Below are 23,521 nucleotides of genomic sequence, written 5' to 3' on the forward strand. Positions count from 1 at the left end.
CGGCATGTGGGATCTTCCCAGACCAGGGCTCGAACCCGTGTCCCCTGCATTAGCAGGCAGACTCTCAACCACTGGCCACCAGGGAAGCCCTCAAACTCAAAGGTTCTTACTTGGGCTGCCCATTAGAATCACCTGTGGCACTTTAAAAACAATACACAATGCCAGATTCTACTAAGAGAGTCTGTATTTAGTTGGTGGGCTTTTTTTTTTTTTTTTTAAACTCCTGGTGATTCTAAAATGCAGTCAGGACTGGGAACAACTACTAGAAATCAATGGCAATTGACAGCCTTCCCTAAAAATATTGCTGGTATGCTTCCATCTATGGAGTGCCATCAGTTGACATACATATTTGCTATACATAGCTACAGAGACTTTCCTATGAAATATTTAATGAGAGCACTGGGTTAGATATTTTAAGAACAAAGCTCAATGGTTAAGGAGAAATTGCTTCCTCTTCATTTAGGTTCGCATGGCTTGCTCCAGCGCTCTTGGCTACTTAACTTACAATGCAAATGCTTTCCGAATCTTATTAAAGGAATGCAGGAATAAGCCTAATCAGTTCCTTCGTATAACAAAGAATATCAGCAGAGATGCAAGTATAAACCCAGCATTTTTAAAGGAATTTCAAATGCAACAAAGAGTGGGACTTCCTTCCTTAAGGTATTGTTTCTATATTTGAAGTTGCAGTAGTAAAATTACTGAGAGGAATTTTTAAGGAAGTTTAAGGAAGATCAAACATGTTATGAATCTATGCATTGTAAAACAAAGGATAAATTTCATTCTAAATGTCCACTGCCAAAGCCTGTTTTAATTCCGAGTTAGCAACAGAATTGTAAGTGCAGACAAGAATACAACCTGATCTTGGGGATCCTGTCTGGCTAGGATTATTCATCTGCCTTTCAGAAAAGTTTCTGGAAGACTGGTTGCCTCCAAGTCTGATCCAGGAAGCCATTTTTTTTGTAGACTGGGGTACATTTGAGAGCTCTGAGGCAACCAGGAATGCCACTATGACCTTGGCATCAAGTGGGACTCCTGACTTAATCCAAAGCTAGGCCAAATTCCCAGGGCAGAAACAGGGCTAAATCAAACCCTGTGGTTCAAGTTATGGCAAAGTTTGCCAGGCATTTATTCAGACGATTTTGCCGCAGTGTTGTAGTTCTATCATGAACTTAAGTTTCTGAAAAAAGACAGAAGAGGAGAATCTCCTTACAATGGACATATTTTCTCTTCTTCTGTAATTGTAGCTGAATTACAAGTCTCTGCAAATAGTGCTATTTACATATCGGAAACAGAACTACTCAAGATATATTATTAACTCTACAATAATAGAAGAGAATAGGACCCAACAGCGTATCATGGTTCTATAAGTCAATTTTAAATATAGAGAAAAATGAGTGTATCTTCAGAGTCACTTTAATTTGAATTCTTTGAAAAACTGAAAACCCCAAACTGATTATCTAATTTTATATAATAAGCCAGGGAAAACTAAATTACAATTGCTTTAATTGACAGTGTTAAAAATAATATTTACTGGTTCAAAAAATTAATTTAGTTTAAATAATGGAAGTATTATTTTACACAGTCACTCCCACAGCTAGCCCATACGGCAACTTTTTGGGAATTAGAAAAAGATGCCCCTTCCTCAGTACACTTTACTGCCATCCCCTGGAAAATGGTTGTAGTAACCATACAAATATACAATGACTGTAAGGTGAATGGCACCCTCTGGAGTTGTGAACACTCAACTTTCAGGATTGTAAGCAGTAACAAGTGGTCAGTAAACTTATAGGAATGGCTACCAAGTGAGGTGGAACTGGTAAGCAAATAACAATTACTCCCATAACTAATAATAATTCTATGCACTCTCCTTAGAGCATTTACATAGACTATTCCCTTTAATTTTCATAACAATCCTGTAAAGGAATTTGATTTAAATGAAACTATGGGAAATGCACTAAAAGATTAAGTTCCACAAAATATTCCTTGATTCCACTACTGGAAACATAAAGTAGATTGAGTTTGGTCGGGATCACAACAGCATTGTTTTGGAGTATATTCCACTCCTCTATTCCCACACCCCCATTCAGCCCCAAGAATGGCAGATTAGAAGAGTCTTTGGATGTATAAATTTTGAAGCATGTAGAGCCATAATTTTACTGTTAACTGACCCTGCATGAAAGTACTCTGAGCCTAACAGTAGCTAGTTTCACGTGACCCTATAGCCATGAAGCTGACATATTGAATAGACTGGGGCCTGTGCCTCATTGAAGTTGACAACAGCAAATGTTCCTCATCAAATTAACCAGGAACACATTTGTGATGTGCAGTTTTAATATTTTAACTTTAATCAAGACTTACATTTTATTACCAGGGAAATTGTGTAACACCATATTTATATGTTACATGTACAGGATGATGATTAAAATAATACTTCTTTTAAAGCCACACACATCATATTAACTTAGGTATACCTTGTTATTCTTTGGCTTGAAACATTTCATAGGTATTACATTGCTTTGAAAATAAAGTTTAAATTTTCTCTTATTCTTAATACATAAAATGACCTGATCTTTATTCTCCAACCTTATCTCCCATCATGTCTCCAGATACCTTTAATTCCAATCACACCAGACTACTTAGTGCCCTTTGAACTTGCCGTGCTGTTTTATAGTACTGTAATTTTTCATATCTATTCCCTCTATCTGGAATACCCGCCCCCCACCTCATCCATTTAAAGACCTATTTTCTTCAGAACCTAACTGAAGTGTCTCTTCTTCCATGGAGCTTTCCCTGATCACTTCAGGCAGATTTACTCTTCCAAATGTTTTGGGTGATAAGCGAGTCAATGAGTGACAGAATATAAAACACCTACAGGTAACATGCATAGTTAGTACAGGTAACGTATAAATTAGACCATTAGGCACTGAACATGGTACCTGGGTGTACTAAGTCTTTATATATATATCTAGTTTTTGTGATAAAAATGTTTTCCTTTTAGTCTGGAGAAAAATGGAGGACCATCCATAATTCCTGTCTTTAAAAAAGGTAATTGATTTTTCTTTTATACTTTCTAGCCCTGACACTTTATAATTGTTCATTTCTAAGAATTCAAAATGTAGGGACTACCAAAAAAAGTTTACCTGTAAACTTATGCTTTTCTAATTCTATATACCTAAAATATCTTCCCATTTACAAGCCCATGTTAATCATTTCTTTTAAGGCTTCCCTACTAATATCACTTGACAGAAATCACTCTCTTTGCTTTTTCCCACAAGCCATGCATAGAAGTCATTATTGAAACAACATGTAAATATGACTTTAATTACGATCTTGCTATTATTGTTTCATGTACAACTTGTCTATCTTATAAGTTCTTAGGGCAGAGACCACACTGTTTCCACTGATACTATGCACAGTTTTATTCAAAGTTGGCAGATGATGGCTGAGTGGCCTAGGCCTGCGAGATCAGAGTCTAGATCTTATAATGTTACTCATCAATTCCTATCAGACATGTAATAGGGAAAATAAATTACTTACTAGTTTTATGTATATGCTTAGTGCTTGTTCATGTGTGCGTAGTGTAGGACCAAAATCAGTCTTACTTCGTATATTACCTTACTGTCAAAAGCAAAAATAGAACCTTCTGAAATCAAGATCACTTTGCTGGAGTCACAAATGGAAAGAGAGAGAATAAGAAAAGAAAAGGAGAAGAAAGAACTTCATTTATTCAGGGAGATATGAGGGAAGCTAAGTATGTGTGGGAGGCTATTATTTCTGAATATCATGGGTAGAAGAGCGTCTGGTTTTTGTATAGCTTCTTTAGTGTAAGAGTAATTTACATAAAAGAATAAAGCCAGTTCCATTATTCCTTCACTTTAATATTGGTTTCTGAATAACAATATGTATACCAGTAACGGTCTGATAAAGTTTTCACAGGTTTGTGGTAACATAAGAAAAAATAAGGACAATCAAATTTCTGATAAAGTTAATTTCATTCAAGTAAAGTCCTCCATTTTGATATAATGCCTTTTACACCTTCTATTGACATTAAAATATCCCTTCTTTTACAAAACGATGTTTAAAGTAGCTGGCATTTGTTCTTTCACTAGTGCCAACTTGGCATAGTAAAAAGTTGGCAACCATATATTGATCCCCACAAATTTTTGCACTCTGGCATCTAAAAGTCTGGAAGCTATTGATCTGTTCTCTTAGTATGTTTTAGTGATGTGAAGAAAACAGAAATATATAGAACTAAATGCAATGAGACTATACCTAGGGATCTTAGGCTTAAGAAAGAGACACTTAATTGTGGCTCTCTAATTTTTAGGGAAAGAGCACCGAAGAAAATTAAAACCCAAAATTCAACCAAGAGATTCTTTGACTTTTATACCTCCTGTAACTAACTTCACGGGACTCTTCAAAACAAAAAAGGCCACTGTTTCTCACAATATTTTTTCCTTTTCATCTGCAATTTCATCAGATATCACAACTGTATCAAGACCAAGAATAGTGCTGTTGAGCCAACTTGGGAAACATGTACAGAAAGCTAATCCGGAGCCTGCAGAAGGCTAATTAAAAACACTTTAGCGTAAAAGGATTCCTGAGCAATCTTTTAAAATTTTTTATTTTTAATTGTGGTAAAATATATATAACTGAGTAATCTTTTTGAATGGAAGTTCTTGATATTGATGATACTTAACAAATTTTCCTTAGCATGTCTACTGGAATTTAACATCAGGTCAGAATTATGGTTTCAAAAAGTAAGTAGAATTTTCTATAATAGAATGCCTGCACTTAAAACTATTAAGATATAGCAACTGACACAAGTGGCACAATTAGTGTATATATCAAGTGTTTGTTAGAAACATTTTTAAATTGGTATGCTGGGCTAAAAAGACCTGATTCAAAGTAGCCTACATGTTAACACTCACTGTACTACCTTAAGATATTTAATGATAAATACTACAGGTACACGAGTCTTCTAAAATCTGAAATGTATACTTTTAAAAACATTTTACTAAAAAAAAATCTGAAATCCTTTCCCATCAAGCACAAAAGTATGGCTAAAAAGTGTGGCCACCACTGTTGACCATTCTCCATACGTACAGAGTGTCTTTGGTTTGCAGCTGGAATAGATGACATTCTTTGTGGCTTAGAATCATGTGATGTCTTTGCCCAACGAGTACTGTTTCCAGTAGGTGCAAGTTTTGATGTATGTCTGCTTCTCATATTTTTACAGCAGCAAATGGATTTGATATAAAAGCTAACTAGGCTTCAGTGGGTCCTTTAAAGAGCCGCCGTTTTTCTCTGTCCACTTTGCTCAATTGTCTCTATAGTCTACCTGGGCTGCGGTGAACACACACATTAATTAGCAGTTATTTTCTCCAGCATGCTTTAACATAACAGTAATGATGGTGGTGACTGCAGCTACAGGTACTCAGGGCTTTCTGTGTGCCACAGTCCAAAGCCTGTGCTCTTAACCACTGTACAATAAGAGACCTCTTTAGTCTTCAAATTCGATTCAAAATTATCTAAACAGCTCTGAGTCACAACTTCCTGGTGGAATTCTGAGAAGAATGGCATATTTTATACTAGAAAGGGATAAATAATTCAAATGATACAAACCTTTTATTCATTTATTCATTTATTCAGCACTGTTAAGAATTCATATCATTGGAAACATTAAGCCTCTGGAGATATTAAAAAAAAAAAAAAGCCTTTAGACAGCAAACTTTGAGCTTTGAAACTGGCTTCAGGTGGTTTCAAAGTTGATGATCAGGGTTTTTTTGCATGCAATAACATAGACATTTCCTGAGTATCTTGGCCTAGCCGGACCATCCTACCACGCTTAAAACTTTACAGTATTTCTCCTTAAGTACAGCCCCAAAGTACAGATTACTTTTATTACCCTGCACTTTCTTTTTATTTTAAAAAATTATACATAAGATGAGAAAGGCCTCAGTATATAGAGAGTTTCAGCAAATTGCCTGCCTCTTACCTGTACTATAAGCTAACTTTGGCACACATGCTTGCCAATATAGAGTTCAATGTTTCTCCCTTTCTCTTCCTTCCTTCTGGCTAAATACTGAAAGACCTAAATATATGGAATGCTTCCAGAATTTGCTTGTTTTCTTTATCTGTAGTTTGCCTGATTTATATCATGAACTTAATTTTGACATGTGTGTCTGTAGCATCTGGAATAGTTTTGATACTTTGAAATTTTAAGAACTTAGATTATAGATATTCCTATAAAATTTGTGATGGTGGGAAAAAATTTTGGTCAATTTTCTTCCATAGTTTATATGCAGTCTTATTGTAACAGCCAAAGGAGATACACTTTCTGTGAATTTAGATTCACATGATACAGAATACAAATCCAAATGTAAAAGGTGAATTCACAAACTAATAGTTTCTTCTAAATTATAGTTACAAACCAATTATATCATACCTATACCACAACATCAAAGAATGTAAGCTTTATAAATGTTGCTGTTTCTATATGTTCTCTCATATAAATTATATTTCCAGGATAAAATGGAGGATCATAAAGCAATATTCTATGATCACAATTCTAGAAAAAAGAATTACTTATGGAATTTCCCAAAAGGGAAGGTCACCTTAAGGAAGGATTAAAATAAGAAATCTTTTCATTCTAGATTTTTATCCTTACCCTCTAGTTTCTCAATAAAGCAAGTCACTGATTAGAAAATTAACAACTTGATCCAGTATGGATGACGTAACATAAATCTCTACTAGCAAAATCTCTCAAAGGACATTAAATAGTTAGTAGCATCATCCTTATATTCAAAGGACAGTACATTCAGTTATTTTAATCTGGGCAGAAAAAAAGTCATGAACTGTTATGATATCTGCAGTAAAAGTCAGAGTCAAAGGACATTATCTATCCAAAAATAAAACAGCCCTTTTCACCCCATATATTTTCACTGATTAAATATACTTTCTAAAATAATGAATGTGAATATATGTGGCCAACTAAAAAGTACAATATACACTTGAGGGATTACTTGCATGTCATATTTCTTAAAATCCCATTTTAAGAAATGTAGAGAAATCCCATTTGCTCCAGAGAAGATATCTAATAATATATATTTTTATAATTACTAACATATATTCTTTTGTTTTGACTTAGAATTCTTGAGTTGACATGACTTTGACCTGGCTACCTTTCTAAAATTGTTCTCTCATTAGAAAAGTCAGGCTAATGTATCCTGATATGAAAAAGGGGGGTAAAGATCTATGCCTGTATAATATGGGGCCAGGATTTAGCAGAATTGCTATATTTTTTCCAAGGTTTTTCTTTCTACTTGCCAATATCAGTATATTCTTTTTCCCACAAGATGTTTTATTTGGTTTTTGATAATAAAAAAAACCCCTAAAACAAAACAAAACAAAACAAAAAAAAAACCCCTATACTCCCTTATAAGACTATAACATATTATTATAGTCTCTCAGAAGAGCAGGTTAAACATCCAACATAAAAAGGATAACAAAGAAAGTCTTGATGAACAATTAGTATTATATATTTGATATACAAAAAATCAAAACTTTACTACTACCTTTAGGGATTTTTTTGAAATGCAAAAATCAAATCTTCATTTTTAATCGTGGTACTTTTATGGCAGCTTCTCCCACTTCTTTTGATATATCTGCTCCAAGAGGACATCTGCATCAAAATCAGACAAATCACATTATTTCAAATTATTTTACATTATTTGTTTACTGATCTGTTACTAGTTCTGCAAACTATCTGCTTAGAATTCTGACAAACAATATATGTATCTAGTGTATAACTGATTATATGTGATGGTGGTTCTTGAATAAATAAAAATACAATAGGACCTCAAACCAGAATAATGGGTGAAGGAAGGCTAGAAATCTAAATTGGGCAATTTTTTAAAACCACTTTGAGGTGTAATTGACATGTTAAAAGCTATACATATTTAATGCATACAATTCAATGAGTTTGGGGTTGAGATGTTTTTGAAAGAGTTCTCTCTCAAATACTGTAAATAAATAAAAACTTGAAACAGAAAAAAATAACAAAAAAATGCCTTATAATGCTCTACAAAGCTAACAGGGTAAAAACAGTTTACCATACAAAGTCAGACCTGCATTTATTCCAACTTCAGAAATTCTCCAGGTTTCTACCGTTCTTCTCTGAGGTTTCAAAAGCTGGCTTGCTCCTTTTCTACCTTCCTTTGTCACTGGTGGCAGGAGAGGTCTTAGATCCTACCCTCTTTCTCTGTTCTTCCTCAGTAAATACTTTTGGCCTCAGATTTCTGCTTTTTTACCATGTTGCCCTATACAAGGCTTCAGATGGACCCCAACCTAAAAAAAGCCATCATCTCCAGCCTCAACACTGCCACAAGAAGACAGTGTTGGATCATATGGTAAGATTCTGCCTGAGCCTAGGCCATCAACTTAAGGGATTCTTTCTGTCACTACTAACTAAACTCTGTTCATTTATGATCAGCCTTAATAGTCTGTGGTTCACATAGGTATAGTTATGTACTAAAATGCTGAAAAGTTTAAAACCGCAGATGAAACACTGTTGAAAATAGAATTATGTTAGATTATGAAACATCATCATGCTTTACTGTTTTTACTATTCCAGAATTAGCTTAGACCAGAACTTGATAACAAACTGAAAAACTGTGCTATTCCAAGAACTTTGATTTGGGAGAGGAAATAAGGCCTCCAGAAAACAGCTATATTTTGGCCATTTCTCAGCTGCCGGTGGAGAAGTATACTCACAACCCAGTCTCACACCTGAATGCTTTTTGCACATTTTCCTTAAGTTTCCAGCATGGCAAGTGATGCTGAGATGGGTCTTAACACTGCAAAAGTCCAGGTCATGGACATGGTTTCCATTCTGGTCCCCAATGAGGGAATTCATCATCCTTACCCACTGCCTGTTTCTAACCTATGATTTGTCAACATTTATATAATTTAATGCTATAACAAAAATATTTATTATAAGGTATCTAATGCTTAGGTTAGATGCAAAAAATTAATGTACTCTTTCTTCAAGTACCACCAGTGTCAATGAAAACCTCAAATATAAAAGCAAAATCCAGGCTTTGACTTTTACAATGCAACTTGCATAAAGATTATGAATGGTACCACGTACTTTGGCTCATAGCGGATGCCTTCTGTGCTGTGTAAAATGCCCAAGCCAGCACGCAATCTTTCAACACCATTCCTAAATAAGAATCAATAAAAATAAAATAACTAGCCCAAGATTTAAAGGAAGAAAATTTAGCATGATGAAATGGCAATTAATATTTACATAATTATGAGTGAAGCACAAATATCCATGGCTTACCATGCAATCATAATGCCATTGTCAGTGCACAGTCTGGGAGGAGGACACAACAAAGTGCATTGTGTTGCATCTGTCACGATTTCCAGAGCTTTTCGGATATATAAGTTACTTGCAACGCCTCCAGATACAACCTGAAAAAGTTGAGAAAACCAAAATTAACAAATATCACACATGAATATGAGCTAAGCTGTGAGCTAAACCTGGGGGAAGTACCAGCATTATACAGTAAGACAATATCACATTTTGGTAGGTGGGTAATGAGCAAGTGATAGATCTATATAATAAACATTTGCAAAAGAAACAAAAATCACCAACAATTTCAATATTACCATATGATCACTTTCATTTTTGTACATTTTCTTCTAACCCTTTTCTCATTACAATTATAGTACAGTATTTTAGACCCTGCAGTTTTCAGTTATAAGCATTTTTTTTCATTTTACTACGTAATTCTTAAACTATTACCTTTGATATTTGTGTAATATTCCATTTTGTGAACCTACCATTTAAATATTTTTCTCGCTTTACAATTTTCAAAAGAACGAAGTTTAAGATACAGTTACACAGGAAATTTATCAAGGCTTTTAAGCACATTTAAAGGGATTTCATCAAAGGAAGATAAATTTGAAGGAAACAGCCTATTTTTCCTTCAATAATGACAGCAGTTATACTGCATTTTGTTTCATACTGTAAACCCTCTTTTAAATTCAATAAGATGCAGCCTTGAACTTTTTTGCCACACAGGCTGTACAGATGTCCTATAAAGCTGCCAGGCCTGTACAGGGAATGGCTGTTAAAAGTCTTCTTTTTTAAAAATTATTTTTGGCTGCATTGGGTCTTCGTTGCTGCACGTGGGCTTTCTCTAGTTGCGGCGAGCGGGGGTTACTCATCATTGCGGTGTGCAGTCTTCTCATTGCGGTGGCTTCTCTTGTTGCGAAGCATGGGCTCCGGGCGCGTGGGCTCAGTAGTTGTGGCTCACGGGATCTAGAGCGCAGGCTCAGTAGTCGTGGTGCACGGGCTTAGTTGCTTCGCGGTATGTGGGATCTTCCTGGACCAGGGCTCGAACCCGTGTCCCCTGTGTTGGCAGGCGGATTCTTAACCACTGCATCACCAGGGAAATCCCAACGGCTGTTAGTTTTTATTCTACGTGATTTCATACTGTCAGGGATAGCATATGGCATAAAGATCTTTTCATCCTATGCTTAGGGTCAATTAAACTCTGGGAAGAAAAGTAACATACTGTAAAGGATTACTACTATTCTAAAATTACAAAACTTACCAGTACTGCATTACTTTGACATAACAAGTCTCTCTGCTTGCAAAATAGAATAGCACGATGTGTTCTTTTTGCAATGTGGCAGGCTATTGTGTGCTGTACTGCAGCAGCAATATCTGCAGCTGAAGACAGGATTTGCCCCTTCTCAATACCTGCAGGAATGAGCAGGTATTTTTAGGTACAATCCAGTACTACTTATTTGTCCAACTTTACTAATTAGAAATATACCTTCCTCTTTTTCCTTTTGCATTATCATCTTATCAATAACGTGATGAAGTCCAGAAAAAGAAAAATCACAATTTCTAGCACGTTGCATGGGAAGTTTGAAATCAAAATGCAATTTATTTCCCTGTTTGGCCAAATGTTCTATAGCCTTCCCACCACTCATGGTGGAGCACTCTGGATGTTTTATTAAAGAAAGTCTTCTTGCTACCTATCAAAAACAAACAAAAATTTTTGTAATGTCATGAAACTGTACACTTTGAAACCAGGGTGCAAAGGAAATGAATTTTACCCTGGATGAATAAGACATGCAATACTTTTACAAACATGGACCAGAGCTGGTCATCAGTCAAGACAGACAATCTTGCTGTTTCTGACAACCTGATCAATAGTGGCCAATCACTGCCTTCCTATCTACTTTTGCTCTTCTACTGGGGATGGAAAATAGGTTTGAAAATGACAATGACTGCTTAATGATGAACTTCAAAAATAAGAACCTGCCCTATTTCTTCCAGTCATTTCAGCTGTTGGCAACAGGTTTTTTGTATAAGGCAGTAGGTTTTAAGATTCTAAAACAAAGGAAAAGAAATCTGCTTGTCAGTGGTGTCAGCAATTGTAACATTTAATAATAGAACTTTGTACATCTTTAATGTCCTCATGTTATCTTTATATATCCTCTTATTTCACTTTTTAAAGGTACATTACACTTCACAAAGCACTTTCTTTCACATATGTTATTTGATTAAAAAAGTGTATATGCAAACTATTTGAGCCTTTATATACTGATGTAAACCTCATATCATTTTATTTGGAATGGGTAAGAAAGGATCTTTTATAAAATTATGTACTATTCTTTTTTTTTCTACTGCACATAATTTTTTTCAGTCTAATATGATATTCAGAAATATTTAGATGAATAGCAGTAGTGTAGCTATTACTATTTAGCTGAAACAGACACCTTAACAAAAAAGAATAGAGATATTAATTCTTAAATAATTACCTTGTCAAGCATGTCACCTGGCGCTATATCCAAAGACTTTCCAAGAAGCAGAAAATCTGAAACTCCTCTAACTAATGCCAAAAGACAATGACCTCCTGAAATCAAAAGAACTAAAAAAGGAAATTCTACTTTATTTGTCAACCTAATAGTAAGTGCATGAGCCTCCATATGATGAATGGGAATGAAGGGCTTTTTTAACTGGTCTACCAGTTGTAAGCTAAATGATAAGCCTACACCCAAGCTTAAAGCAAGTCCTGGTTTTATGGTAGTTGCAATTGCTGAGAGTTCACTTGGAGAGACTTTACTGGCAGAGAGAGCTTCTTGCACTATGCGTTGAATATTTTCTCTATGAAGCTGTTGAGCTACTGGAGGAATAATCCCACCTGTTCTGAAAGATATAAAAAAACAGCTTTTTATAATTTTAAGATTATAAAAATAGAGAAAGAAAAAGTATACATTATGGCTGAAGGCATGTTTTCAAATTAACCATTATATAGCTAAAGACATTAGTAAGTCAAGTATTTTCAAATTATGTGTGCCTTATAATGTGCAGTACATTATAAGAACTCAACATTCAGTGATTAAGGATGTTATTTAATGTCTCTGACTTTTCAAAACTCTGTACAACAAACTCCTATGGATTTGTTTCTTGATAAATGAAATCACCAAAATAATTTTGAGAAGCATTCTAAGGAAGGAGTCTTGAATAAGGAAAGGACAGGATAAAACTGGATTTTAGGAAAATTAATCTGACTGGAAGAAAAGAAATACTAACAGAGAAACATGAAGACAGTTTTGTGAAGAAGACGAGTTTATTTTTAAACACACTGCACTTGAGCTCATAGTAGGGCAGTAGACAGCTTGAAATCCTGAAATAAAGTTTGGGAATCCAATCTTTAATTGGATTGGTAATTTTGATTTTTGGTCCACGTAGGACAAGCAGTGGATGACCACTCCAAATGTCAAGAATAAAGAATTAGAAGGCAAAGTTGTTAGCAAAAAATTTGCCAGCATGTGACTGATCAGAGAGGCAGAGCAAAAATATAGAGGGTCTGCAAGATGTACCTCTAATCTCAAAAAAAAACCTTCAAATATTGATGTTGTAAGATCTATATACACGGCATTCAATGAATATTTAATAGTTAAAATATGTACTGTGTCAGTCGATGAGGGCAATATTTAAAAGAAATGATCTTATTTCAACACATCCATAATATAATACCATTTTCCTTAATTCTTCAAAGTGACTTTTTCTCCTATATTCCTCAATTCTGTTAATGGCATCAGTAACCTCCTAATCACTTGGGTTTCCAGGCTTATCTTTATCTCCTTTCTTTCCCTCACTTTCCACATTTAATTAAGTTTATCACCATTGGTAAGGTCAGCACTGTCCCATTGCCACCACCAAGTTCGAAAAGCTCTCATTAACTCAGTCTATTCAAAGCCTTCTAACTGTACTTCCCTAGATACATTCTCTGATCCTTGGAGTTGTTCTATATTGTGTTGCCAGAAAAAAAGCACAGTGCTGACCTCATCACTCACCTACTCAAAAGCTTTTCCTTTCTTGGAATTTGGGAGACTTTAAATCCAAATCCTCTCCCTCCTACTCATTTCTTCCTCCTCCCACTTGCCTACTCCCCTTCCTTTCTGTGCCTCTTCTATGTATTATCTTCTAAGGATTATGCTAAGCATCAGAGACAAAAGAGATGAATAAGACCATGGCTTTATTCTCAAAGAATTAATTATGATTAATAAAATCAATTAATTAATAATCAAATAATAATTTGTAGACAGTATGGAAAGTGGATGATTAAAGAACAAAGCTAATAAAGAGGCAGTGAAACCATTTAGCCTCAAGACTGGAGCCAAAAGTCCAGGCAAGAGACAATAAGGGCTTGCACTAAGTGGAAAGTGGGAGGAAAAGTTTCAAGAAATATTTGGGAGGTAGATTTACTATGACTAGATGACTGATTTGGGTACAGAGTGGTGAGGGAGAAGTCAAGATTGTCCTTCAGGTCTCTGGCTCGAAAGAAAGAACTCCTCTTCCAAGCAATCCTCTATTATTGCACTTTCCATGCTGTTTTACAATGACCTATTTACCTATCTGTCTTCTTCACTTATTTATAGTAGTAAGAGAAGTACTATTGTTACTAGTAATAGGTAGGTTTTTTTGAGCCCTTGCTATTTGTCAAGAACTGCACTAAATGCTTTAAAAGAATTCACGTTTAACCTTCACAACAATATTATGAGCTGGTTGTCATTATTAGCCCCATTTCACAGATAAGGACATTGAGACATAGAAAATGGTGCAGGGTCTCAAAACTAGTCAAGTGGCTGAACCAGAATGTAAACCACTTTATATGGTAAGCTGCTCAGAGGAAGGGATCATATATATGTACCCACAGTGCCTCAGATGCTGCCTTGCAATTGTAGGTATTCAATAAATGCTGAGATGCGCTGAGGAGATGGTACCAAATAGCTTATTTGCCTATATATTCCTCTCAAGTGACTCATGCGCTAGCTAAACTAAGTGTCTGTCCAGTACTTTCTCACCTCTTTGCCTTTGCCAGTGATGCTCTCTCAGCCTACAACATTCTTTCCATCCTCTTTAATTGAAGGCCTGACTATCTCTCAAGGCCACTGACCCCTGCAACACGTCAGGTGCTATGCTGGGCACTAGGCATAGTGTAGTGGTTAATACAGACGCAGCCCCTGTCACCATGGAGCTGAGAGTCTATTGGGGGAAAGACTGTACATAAGTAAACAAACATAAAAATTATGAAAAGAATTACGAGGAAAATATGCAGGATATGGTATATAGAATAAACAGGGTGGGAGTACCTAATTTAGATTAAGTGGTTAGGGTAGGCCTTTCTGTGCAGCTAACATTTACATGTTCAAATGTCCAATACACCCCAAAATAATGAAAGGACTGTAAAACTAAGGCATGGTAATAAGTTATTGTCTGCACTACTTCTTTGCTACTCACTTTATGCTGCCTTGCACTGCTAACTTTCCTTGTAGGTCTACATACCATGTCTCAAAGATTAGGTTAAGCTTCTTGAAGGCTATGACTTGTTAGTATTTCACTGTGCCTTATGAAGACCTACCACAGTCCCTTTCATATAATACGTAACCATTAGAGGCCTACTCTGCCTCTTCACGTATACTATTTCTAATATTCTGTATTATTTCTATTATGCACCCCACAATCCTATAAGGCAGGTATTATCTTTCCCATTTTTTGGAGGTGAAAACAGAATCAGAGAGGATCAGGAACTTCCCAAAGTCAGCGCCAATACCAATCACTAATTCATGATTCACACACAGGTTTGTGATCTCAAAACACCAACCTTTTTCACTATTCAGATGTTGTAAATTAATGGCTTGAAGGCATATCTGAACTGTATGGTATTTTAATATATCTGAATTACCTACTAATTTTTAAAATCTGGGAGATATTACCATAACATTCTGGATTTCCATTTTGTCTCGAAAATTCTGATAATCAAATAACATAAGGCCTACATTCTTGCACGGCAACAACTGGCTGGAGCTGAGTAGTGACCTCCTATAGATATTCTCCACATTATACCCAGCCCACCTATTTATGTAACCTGTCTGGTGGCCCTCTGGAAAAATCTGAGTTTATAAACCTGGCACCATTCTGTGCTTTAATACAACAGTATATTATTATTTAAGTACCAATATGAATTATATGTGTAAATGTGAATAGGATTTTCTTTTGCAGTGATTAACACAGGCTAGAGGTCAGGTCATACTTTCCTAGGACTTCAGTTGAGACCATGAAACATACAGGTGGACAAAAGAGGAAAAGGCATGAGGGGAAATCATGGATAAATATTGGAGTTTAGTTTCTTTTTGGCAACAGGATTAGCTAAGGTTGGGACCTTATTGTGGAGCTCCTTAAAAGCCAGGTTGAGGGGTTTAAGGTTTTCTACGGCAGTTATTAGAAACTTCTGCATGAAAGAAGAAATTAGTTCTTAAAATTTAACTTTTATATGTAATAAATACAAAAAAAAATTATTTCATTTTATTTTTCCAAAAAAAAGTGGAAACTACCAAGATAATGTCTACTCACTTTAAATGAACTTCGGTTTGGGAATGTATTGCTTCTCCCAAAACATTTCCGGTTTCATCCACCACAGCAGCTGCTGTATCATCACAACTGGTTTCAATTCCCAATACTAGTTTATGAAGAAATAGTTTTCCAGGATGAAAATTAAAACTTCTTAGGAATTCATACATATTCCTTTTTGATGGTTTAGAAAAAACTCCTGCTGTCTTATTCAATATTAGCATATTTACTGTATAGATAATTCCTGGAAAAGAATTAAAGAAACAAACTATTATTTGGAACTGACATTAGCCACTAGCCCATTCAGTAAAGCAAAATTCCAAAAACTTGGTTTATTTTTCAATATATAGTTTTATAAAAATTTAGGAAAGTTTTGTAAAAGTTAGCAAAAAATTTTAGTCTGTAGAAATCTGTTAATATAAATAACAGTATGAATGAATATAATGCTCTTTAAGAGGGAAAACGGGAAGTTAGATATAAAATTTTTAGTATTACTATTACTTGCATGCTGTTCTTACCAAACTATTGATTATTCTTTATAAAACAGCTAATGTTACAGTACAACAGCTGCATGTATAGTCTTTTGGAAAGTGCTATTCATTTTTTTATAGCTAAAATTAAGACAAAATGTGGTTAAAAAAAATCAAACAATAAGGGCAAAATGGAACTGATGAAAATCAATGCATTCCATTTCCTGGAAACATCTTTCAAAAGAAAAATTTAATCATTTGGTCGGAAAACAAGAGTTCACATAAAGCACAAAGATTTAGTCGTCTAAGTTTAGAAACAAGTGTTCTCATAAAGCTCATCTTAAAAGAGCATCTCAACTAAAACGACCGTAACCTAATACCTATTTTTTCCATTAATTACAATTGTTTGAATTAAATCTCCATTTTTGCCACAGGTTTATCATAACAGGGATCTCCCCAAATCCTCTTTGCCCCAAATAACAGCAGTCCATCATTAAAGCACCCTGGTTATTTCACACTGCCAAATATCTAGTCTCATGCCCCCCCAAATCACCTGTTCTAGAACCTTCTAGATATTTAAGTAGGCTCTTTCCCTATCACACTAATGGACAAAATGGAAAAAAATAAAAGAGCGAATATTGGAACTTTTATTGTTCCACAGGAGCAGAGGGCATCCAGGGATTAGAGATAAGCGACCTATTCACAGAGGACCCCTGCAGAGGATGCAGCCCCAACAGACGCGCCACGAGAAATCAGACTTATAGTCACTAAATCCAGCCAAGGAAGCTTGTGCGAAGCCCTCCTCCTTCGGGCCAGGAAAGATCCCAAGCGAACCCTGGGCACTTGGCCAGAGCTGGTCTCTGTCTGCTCTAAGAAGGCGAGGGACTCTGACTGGAACCGCTTTTCCAGGCGCGCGAAAGCATCAGTGGAGAGAGGGCTGAGCAGTTTCACCCACCTTCCTCGTGAACGACAGTAACTAGTACTCGTCTCCTTTCCGCAGCGAAGCCGATCGACCGCCCTTTCCTAGGCGCAAGGAAGCCCGAACCTGTCGCCCCGGAAGTGATGTCATCAACACGGTGCCCGCGTCCCGTCGCCAGGGTCGGCTGGTATTACCCTAGAGGGCGTCACTCTTCGAGTAAATATAAGCACAAAGGCTCTCATTCCCCAGATCGTGCGCTCAAGCAATTCTCCCAGATTTGTAGGTAAGACTTCTATAAGGTCACACGGCTAGTGACTGGTCTAGTGGAGACCGAACACAGATTCGACTACATAACATTTAGTTCTAAACGCTACGCTACATTAAAAGAAAAAAATTTTTTGCCTTAGGCTGGAATTTGGACACAACTGTGAGAAAAGTATGTCTTTGCTTACTCTGAAGGTAAAGTATGTACTTCAGCATAGTATGTACTCCTATTCTTGTACCTCCTTCAGTCTTTTTTTGTTTTTATTTGTATGTGAACTTGTTACCATTTCAACAGATTTATCCCAATCTGTTTTTCTTCCCTGCTAGGCGCTAAGATTTTACTGAACAAGGACTTTATAAATGCAAGGTTGGACAGGGCTGGCACATGTATCTGCGCCTTGCATGGTGTGAAGCTCTTGGTATGAGGTAGGGAAGTCACAGTTATGGTCTAGTGGCAGATGTGTAATTCATAATTTCCAGATACGTAAATTTATAATTATCAGGACATTAGTAAGAATTTTTAAGGTAGAACTTATCAAAAATTTCATTTATGTGACAATAATAACCATAATTAACAATAAAGTGGCACTTACTATGTGCCAGGCACTATTGCAGATTAATTTACTTAATCCTCACAACAATCGCATGAGGTAGTTACTGTCCTCATTTTACAGATGAGACAACTGGACCACAGAGCTTGGGTGATTTGCAGGTTACACAGCTGGTAAGTGCAGAGCTAGTATTAGAAGTCAGGCCATCTGCTCTGGAGTCTGTTTTCTTAACTGACGGAAGATTAAATAGTTCATATTTTCCCTAGGATGTGTTGTTCACCCAAAACAGGAAAAAAATAAAACTTAAGACCTAAAGGTTAAGAAAAAGTAGTCATCCTGATTGCGTATGATAGGTCAGGAGTTATTTTCTTATACACTGTGATCTATTCTGAACATAAAATCATTCCCGTCTGGCATTGTTTTTCTTGCAACTTGAATTACTTTGTTCCAGTGCTCTCCTGTGCTGTCAAGAGTTATCCCTGTTGTGTTTGGTAGTATCAATAGTAGAATCCTTAACTGGGCACGCTTGGCTGGTGTTGAGTCTGAATGCTGCATTATGTGAAAGAGCCAAACTTTAGGACACATTAGGAAGAAATTTTATTCTTTTTGAGTGCATGTGGGTGGTAGAAAGAAATGGTACTTACACCAGTCCCACGTATTTGGCAAGTGAAGGTATAAAGCGTCCATGTTCTTTATCGTACTGGAGAAGTTATTGCGGGAAAGGCATGCTCTCTGGGGCTTGTCTGAGCTTTCATGCAGATCACATCATATGGTTTGAATGACACATTCATGGGCATTCTCAAGAAAATATGGCCTAACCACTGTAACTTCAACTTGAATTGAGAGCTCTGAATCTAAATATGTTCACTCTGTCTCTGCTATTGCTTAGCTTTCCGTTTGTAAACTTAAGAGGAAAACTTTATATATAAGAATCTTTACAATACTCATTCCCTAATTATGTCTTAACTAAACTGGATTTCGTTTTCACGTATCACATATTTATTGGTTCTTCCCTTTGTGCTAGGCAGTTTATTAGTTGTTAGGGATCAAAGATAAAATCCATTTTCTATTTTCAAGGAACTGAGTCTAATAATAGGCAATTACAATACAGCATTATGGAAAATGTGCATTGAGAGAAAAGTTGCTGGGGGAAGGCAGTATCCACAGTCTAGCAGGACCATGGTGTGATTACTGGGTTTCAACATCTGGTTCTTTTCTTAGGTTGAAATTGGTTTATCAGATCTGGAAGTGACTGGACTCTGTAGTGCTGAGTCACACACTCAACTTGCTTAGAAACTGCTGTGTAAAACCCATAATGCTAATGTATTAACTTAAGAGAAATGATGGAGGGTCTAGGATAGTTGAGCTTGCTGATCCTCACCGTCTCTGTGTTGATCAAATTACAATGAAAGCCAGATCCAAATTATAACCAGATTGTTTAGCACAATGGAATGGAAGCAATAGAAATGAGTTTGGTGCTTTTAATGGCTAATATTTCAGGCCTGATGCACCCCTTTCCACTTGAGTCACATACCTGCCTTATGTTCTTCATAGGTTGGATTGTGCTAAAAATACACTGTCATTTGCCTTTCTCTTTTTAAAGTTTCTTTGCTGACAAATATTTTTTGATGTGGAACATTCTTTCATTAATGGTAATATCATCAATCAGGTCTCATCTTTGGAAGATATTTTGCTTTTTATTTCGTTTGCAGAACGATTATGCTTATTTTACAAATATACTGCTTTTTAAAAATTGTGTCAAAATATGTTAACAAAATCACCATTTTAAACAGTTCAGTGGCAATAAGTACGTTCACATTGTTGTGCAACGGTCACTACCATCCATCTCCAAAACTTTTTCATCTTCCCCAGCTGAAACTCTGTATCCATTAAACACTAATTTCCCATTTCCCTTTCATCCCAGCCTCTGGCAACCACCATTCTTTCTGTCTTTATGACTTTGATTACTCTAGGTACCTCATGTAAGTGGGCTTACACAGTACTTGTCCTTTTGTGACTGGCTTATTTCACTTAGCATTAATGTCAAGGTTCATCCAGTGTGGTAGCATGTGTCAGAATTTCCTTCCTTTTAAAGCTCAATAATATTCCACTGTGTACATACACCATATTTTGTTTATGCATTCATCTGACAGTGGACACTTCGGTTACCTCCACCTTCTGACTATTATGAATAGTGCTGGTATAAACGTGGGTCGTACAAGTCTCTTTTCAAGTCCCTGCTTTCACTTCTTTGGGATATATACCCAGAAGTGGAATTGCTGGATCATATAGTAATTCTGTTTAATTTTTTGAGAAATTGCCATACCCAGATGACCTTATTTTTCAAGTGTGTGGGGTCTACATTTTTTGGCAGTAGAGGGAGAGGGTGAATTTCTTTGTTGCTTCCATAAACTCCCTATGACCATTAAGCACCATGATAGAAGCATGCGTTTGATAATTCAAAGGAGGGACGAATGTTTCAAAGCGGGATCATTGTATCAGGTTTTCATGTAGTAGCTGGTATACTCGTATTTTCCTGGGCAATAGCCAATAAATCATCTGCTCTTCTGTTTCCATTTTGAAAATTACAAAGTGAAGAAGATAATGCATGCTTATCTTGCAAAATCTTCAAGTTTTTCAAAAAAGTGTTGTCAAAAAATTTATAACTATATAGTTGGAAAGTCAGAATATTTATATATTATAAAATTCCTCTCATATTTTATATTTTAAAGTTCATTCTACAGTGTTAATGATGTAGTTTCTTTACTTAAATTCTTGAATTTGAGAAGAATGTATTTTTATCAATGTAATTATGCAGTTAGAGTGAAAGGACATAGTAATAAAATTGGCTTATCTGCTAACTTAAAATTATATAGAACTTTAGAGCTACACGTTGAGCCACTTTCATAACCATTAGTTGTTTATTAAAGACTTGAATGAGTCAAGAAATAGAATAAATTACACTACTATACTGAACATAAAATAAAATCCAAATATATTTTTACTAAACTATTTTTTAATTGTGAAATATTTTAGATTATGAAAAAGTGTCAAGAATAATATAATCAACTTTTGTGAACCCAACACCCAATTTAAGAGCTAAAGTATCACCCAATACAGTTGAGCTTTCTGGGTACTGTATACCCAAGATATTCAGTATTCTAAATTTGATGTTTATAATTCTTATACATTCACCTGTAGCTAAACAAAAGCTTTTAAACCCCATATAACAAACTATCTGCTGAATCATTTTTAACTGGAACTGAAATTAGGGAGTAAAATAAAAACATGAGACATCTCACTACTTTTTGACATCAAGCAAAATAAAGGTTTATCTTTGCTATTCTCTTACCTACCTTACTTCCCTGCCCAGTGCTACTCAAAAATTCCTTTTATTTTACCTAGACTTGTCTTCCCAGTACTAAATTTGTTTACATTTCCAACATCAATATGTAATATCCATGTAACTGTTTTGGGAATTACACTTTTCTATCTGTCCTGTTAGAAAGATTATTAAACTGCATTGGTCTATACTGGGTTGCTGCATTTGTCTTTTGCAGGATTAGCATGAGGGTATTTTGGAGTCATATTTACTAGTGATATATACTAAAATAGGAGACATACTATAAGAGAAATATATTGCATGAGAAGATTCACCTTCAGCTAGACAAGATGAATCAACAGGCTAAAATCTAACAACATGGGGATCTATAGAAAAAATAAGAAATCTTAGACTTTGGTTTAATAAATCCATTAAATAAGTGCATGAAGGGAAAGCCACCATTGAACAGCGCTACATGTTGGGACTTGAGGTTTTAATGACCATAAAGTGAATCAGTGATACGTGGCTCTCAAAATAGCTAAAATAATAGGCTGCATTAAAAATAAAAAGTATCCAGAACAAGGGAAGTGGTACTGTTGTAGTGACATCACATCTATCACCTCTTGTAGTTAGCTTAGGGCTATATAATAATAAATTGCAACTTACAGCATAATTACCAGGATAGTGGGAGAAATTTGAAACCATATCATATGGAAAATGGTGAAGGCTCTAGTAATATTCAGTGCTGTTGATAACAGTTTAAAAGTTAACTAATTGAAGAGTTACACAGAATAAGGATTAAATTTTGGCTCAATGTAAAACATGTTATAAATTCCATAACAAAAATGTAGCCTTGTAAGTTGTAAGTCTTCCTTTATTAGTGCTAACAGAGAACTGAATAGAGGTGTCAATGAAATTGAATAGAGGGTCGATGAAAATTAAAGGTAAAGGATGGGGCTGAATTACAGCCTCTAAGGTCTTTTCCAACTCTTAGCATCATATAGTTTTTTTTTTTTTTTTAAACTTTGGGTTTATTTATTTATTTATTTACTTTATTTATGGCTGTGTTGGGTCTTCGTTTCTGTGCGAGGGCTTTCTCTAGTTGCGGCAAGTGGGGGCCACTCTTCATCGCGGTGCGCGGGCCTCTCACTATCGCGGCCTCTCTTGTTGCGGAGCACAAGCTCCAGATGCGCAGGCTCAGCAGTTGTGGCTCACGGGCCTAGTTGCTCCGCGGCATGTGGGATCTTCCCAGACCAGGGCTCGAACCCGTGTCCCCTGCATTGGCAGGCAGATTCTCAACCACTGCGCCACCAGGGAAGCCCCATCATATAGTTTTGTAAGGCTAATTCATACAGATTATTAGTTAAGGAGATAGCTATGCCCCTCAGGATCTTTCTAGTTTAATTGACAATAGTGACATAAACCTAAAAAATACCATTCTATGTTTAAAAAAAAAAATAAAGGATGGGGCAAGTCAAAAGAACACAGGAGTTAACTTGGGAAGTTCCACTGGGAACTCCCAATGGTCAAAGATGGGGGACAATTTTAGCAACAAATTAATAATGATTATAATGGACTATAAACCAAAGAATAAAATATCCATGAGTCCATAATATATATGATTGAATAAATAAATGGAAGAGAAAGGAAAAATATGCCTTACAAAAGAATTCCAATAAATACATGTAGAAGGAATGAGGGAAATAGAAAACCACCACTGGAACTCCACAGTAGTAACTGCTGCAGGAAAGATTCACCAATGAATGCTAAACTCAGTAGCATTTCTGAGCTCATGCCTATTAAGAAATTGATTATTATGTGTCCTGACTTGAAATTAGGAGCAATTATAGCATAGCAATTGATTTTGTTCCAAACAATAGCCATTATAGATTTTGTTTAAAAAAAAAAGTTTTTGTTTTACACTAAACTCTACCAATTTGTGAAATGGGGAACAGTTTTCATATTCACCATTCAACCATTTACCTAGGTTTTAAGGCCAAAAAACCATGAGTCATTTTAGTTCCCTTCCTTCTACTCACTTTCAATATACCA

General features: G+C 35.7%; 2 protein-coding genes and 1 long non-coding RNA gene across 5 annotated transcripts in view; 1 reads left to right on the forward strand and 2 right to left on the reverse strand.

Moving 5' to 3' along the window:
• Nucleotides 1-4,832, forward strand: part of ANKAR (ankyrin and armadillo repeat containing) — a 65,845-nt gene extending 61,013 nt beyond the window's left edge. Inside the window, exons 21-23 of the mRNA XM_082466128.1 lie at nt 464-660; nt 2,999-3,045; nt 4,328-4,832. Coding sequence (XP_082322254.1) covers nt 464-660; nt 2,999-3,045; nt 4,328-4,572 — 489 coding nt within the window. The 3' untranslated portion in view covers nt 4,573-4,832. The remainder of the gene's footprint in view (nt 1-463; nt 661-2,998; nt 3,046-4,327) is intronic.
• LOC309663463 overlaps nt 1-23,521 on the reverse strand; it is a 320,115-nt gene that overhangs the window by 224,569 nt on the left and 72,025 nt on the right. The window lies entirely within an intron of this gene.
• Nucleotides 720-22,471, reverse strand: OSGEPL1 (O-sialoglycoprotein endopeptidase like 1). Of its 3 annotated transcripts, XM_082467229.1 has the most exons (9): nt 17,369-22,471; nt 15,947-16,187; nt 11,845-12,232; nt 10,851-11,055; nt 10,626-10,774; nt 9,347-9,477; nt 9,152-9,223; nt 7,578-7,684; nt 720-1,177 (listed from the first exon to the last, which is right to left on the reverse strand). In XM_082467229.1, exons 2-8 carry the CDS (start codon nt 16,165-16,167, stop codon nt 7,606-7,608), a joined length of 1,245 nt encoding a protein of 414 aa, XP_082323355.1. In that variant the 5' UTR covers nt 16,168-16,187; nt 17,369-22,471; the 3' UTR covers nt 720-1,177; nt 7,578-7,605. The 3 variants fall into 3 exon arrangements, with proteins under 3 accessions (XP_082323355.1, XP_082323354.1, XP_082323356.1); XM_082467228.1 differs by lacking the exon at nt 720-1,177 and having other exon boundaries at nt 7,526-7,684; XM_082467230.1 differs by lacking the exons at nt 720-1,177; nt 9,152-9,223 and having other exon boundaries at nt 7,526-7,684.

Source organism: Balaenoptera physalus (genome assembly GCF_965194825.1).
Source record: "Balaenoptera physalus genome assembly, chromosome: 6".
Taxonomy (NCBI): domain Eukaryota; kingdom Metazoa; phylum Chordata; class Mammalia; order Artiodactyla; family Balaenopteridae; genus Balaenoptera; species Balaenoptera physalus.